The 3,663-nt window shown below is 32.5% G+C and overlaps 1 protein-coding gene across 1 annotated transcript; it reads left to right on the top strand.

Annotated features, from left to right (window-relative positions):
- The first annotated feature begins 977 nt into the window (after nucleotides 1-977).
- On the top strand, nucleotides 978-2,165 carry LOC141587578 (F-box/kelch-repeat protein At3g23880-like). The gene has a single exon (XM_074409053.1). The coding sequence runs from the start codon at nucleotides 978-980 to the stop codon at nucleotides 2,163-2,165; it is 1,188 nt and encodes a 395-aa protein (XP_074265154.1).
- Nucleotides 2,166-3,663: the final 1,498 nt, after the last annotated feature.

The following is a 3,663-nucleotide window of genomic DNA, read 5'->3' as shown; positions in this document are numbered from 1 at the left end:
GAGTTATCGTGGAAGAAGGTGTGATGAAGGAGGAAATAGTAGCAGTAAACGTATACTGATAGAAAATTGAGGGAGATGGTTTAGAAAAATAAGTTTAATCTCAGCCCTTTATTTGTCTAAGATCTAAGAGCTGTGAGAGGTTCTCACAGTTCTCATTATCTTGATGGTTCTCATAGGATCCCGAATCTATTTATTATTATTATTATTATATTTAATATTATTATGTTAATAAGTTATTATATTAGACCTATTATTATTACTATTATTATTAGTATTATTATATTATTATTTATTTTTTAGTTATTATTATTAATATATTATATTATTATTAATAATCTTATCATTTATATTACTAATATATTATTATTATTATTATTACTATATTTATTATTATATTAATATTTTATTTTTTATATATTTTATTAGATTATTATTATTAGATTATATTAATATATTATTATTAATGAATAATATTATAATAATATTTATTATTATTATTATTGGTATTATTTTTATTATTATAATATTTATTATTATTTCAGTTCAGTTTAGTTCAGTTCAGCTCCATTCACTTCAGTTCAGTTCAGTTCAGACAATTTCAGTCCAAAAGAACAGGGCCTTAGTTGGATTATCGAGTCAATCCAACCCAATATTAATTAAAATAAGTATGTTACTCATGTCGATGTGGTTCGTGTCGAAACTCAAAAACCTAATATCTTTCTCAGAGTCACGGCTTGTGTAAGTTTTCTATTACGTTAGTATCAACTATCAACCTAATTACATAAGTGTGTCATAATAATGTCTTAATCTTAGTTCGTTAATTTTATATTGGGTTCGTGTAGTTTCTAAGTCGATTCATTTATTGCCACAACCTAATTCCGTGTGGGTCATAATCCTAGTTTATTGGAAAAAGAGAGGCGGATACGATTCAGTTGGAGATAAACCGCCTTCCAGACCACGGTGTCCGCCAACGTTAGATGCTGAAGAAAATGAAGAATGGAAGAAAGAAGGCGAAATCATCATCTTCAGAATCCAACTACTTACCACCCGAAGTTTGGACACTGATTTTGTTACCATTGCCGGCCAAAACCCTATTAAAATTCAGGTGCGTATGTAAATATTGGTGCTCCATTATTGATGATCGTGATTTCATTGACATGCATTTGCAACTTTGCCATATAAATTCTGGCAATAATAAGTTATTGCTAATCCTCGAGTGGTTGGGATGCGATGGAGATGAAAAGTGGTGGTTAACCCTTCTTGACTCTAAAACTCTTCAAAATACCAGTCGTATTTTTTGGGAATCTGCTTTCTACTCGTACTATATTATAGGTAGCTGTAATGGGTTGCTTTTACTAGTACAACATGATGAATATGGTAACAAAGAAGAATTGAGATTGTGGAACCCTTGTATTCGCAAATCGTTGATACTTCCTACTTGCCCACTTCCCTGGTATTTATTCGGTACTAGGTTTTTGTTAGGGTACACCTCTGATTGTAAGGATTATAAAGTGGTTGCGTTTGCATTTGAAAATGCTCAGGTTATAGTGCCTGAAAAGATACAGTTTGCAGTTTATACACTCCGCGATCAACTATGGACCGTCAACACTACTACTACGTCTATTAGTATGCTAGAGCTTTCTTCTTTGTCTACTGCTGTTTTCTTTCGAGGAGAGGCATACTGGCTTGCAAATAATGATAAACAAAGGAGTGGATTATTAACTCATCTTGGTTCCTTTAACTTCGATAAGGAAAGAATCGCCTTTTTGGAACTGCCAATTAGTTTGGACAAAACAAGCTCCTTGAGGTTTCTGTTTATTCTTGGGGAGTCGCTAGCGGTTTTCACTATTTCTAAGGTAAGTTCCAGCATATGGGTGCTAGAACAGGACAACATAAAGCGGCCTTGGACTTTATGGTTTTCGGGGGAATCAAGTTGGAATGGTTATGCATTATTTAAGTTGTGCTATAGTAAACATGAAAAGGTGTTGTATTGTGAGAGTGATGGCGGCTATTTTGTGTATACAAACAAGACTTATAATATAGCAAGTTGCCAAGTGCGGGAGTTCAATAAAAATATGAGCTCCTATTCACAACTGGAAAGGTATTCGGAGAGTTTGGTGTTGTCCAAAGGATATGGATCCTGCAATTTGAGAGTTTTCCCATGAATAAGAGAATACTACTCTGTTAGTCTTACCAATGGTGTTGGGAAGAATCTCCGACTGTTATTCAACCAACCGCAGTTACGACAATAGCTACTCATTCCATTTGATGTTTGCTTAGAGAGAATTCGTACGATTAATAGCATATTGCCTTGGCTGTTTTTATCCTTTGCAGTCCTTTGCATTTGTATGTTTAGAATTATGGTAGTCGTATGCATTTATCTATTACATATACTCTGCAATGGAGTATATGAGAGTTACACTATATACAGAGCATTTAGCTGTCATATTAGGTCTAAAGTTCGGAAACATGTGCATCTGTCTAGTAGGTCTTGCTTAAGACGATCTCAAGTTAAGACCTCTCACAATCCCCTTGTCATTTTAACATTATTTAAATCAATTGTGAGTACGTCTTAAGACTCTTAACTTAAGACCGTCTGAAACAAGAATTCGTGGTGCATCAAACTAGTCATATAATATTTGCAAACATTAAACATTTACACCTTTGATCCGATTCAAGAATATGAAACCCTGGTGTTGTTTGCCTAATTTCCTCCTTGTGTTTGAAGACTAAAGTAAAATTGTAAGAACTATCTATAACTTGTTATTGTGTGCAGTAGGAAATGTACTCCCGAAAAGGCTACGGATATATTGTGTGTGAGAATTCCATAGACAATCAATGATATTGGAAAATGTGGCAAACTTGAATGCGAATTAAGTTCAAGTGGTTAATTAAGAATTAGATTAGTAATTTAACATATGTAGTTAAGTTGTTAACTCCGGTCAACTATGATGGTCAATAGCGGATAGATTAAGGGCTAGATTAGTTAAGTTGTTAACTCCGGTCAACTCTGATGGTCAATAGCGGATAGATTAAGGGCTAGATTAGTAAGTTGTTAACTCCGGTCAACTAATAGTATGTGTCAAGGTATTTTCTACCGTAATAATTATTGCATTACAAAAAAAATTAGCAACTTATAATTTATAATTTAGTTTCGCTTTTATTTTATTTTAATGAAAAAATCAAAATTATAAATTTAATTATTTTAATGAAAAAAGCATAATTATGAATTTAATTAGTAAAATACTCCATTCTATTCACTGTTTTCTTCCCTATTTCCTAAAACGGATTATTCAGGTTTTCTTCCCCTTTCTTATTTAGGAAACTTTTACTCTTATTTTATTCATCCCTCTCTCATATTATCAAACCCCACCCAACTCTTTTACCCATATTTTATTACTTTTCTTAATGTTTTGACCCCACAATTCCTTATTTAACTCTTAATTATTCATCCCTCTCTCCTATCACCAACCCCACCCAACTCTTTTACTCTTATTTTATTCATCGTCTTAATACCCGTGCCCACAAACAAAGGGAAGAAAACCCTGAATAGGAGGGAGTATTAGAGTTTAATTATAAGAATATATACATTAAAAAGATAATAATTTAAGGAAAGAAAGTTTTACTTATATCTTTATTTAGGTAGATGCATTTTGGAAGAAA

This window comes from Silene latifolia, chromosome 6 (genome assembly GCF_048544455.1).
Source record: "Silene latifolia isolate original U9 population chromosome 6, ASM4854445v1, whole genome shotgun sequence".
NCBI lineage: Eukaryota > Viridiplantae > Streptophyta > Magnoliopsida > Caryophyllales > Caryophyllaceae > Silene > Silene latifolia.
Note: the sequence above shows the minus strand (reverse complement) of the source record. Positions and strands in the feature narration are given on the sequence as shown.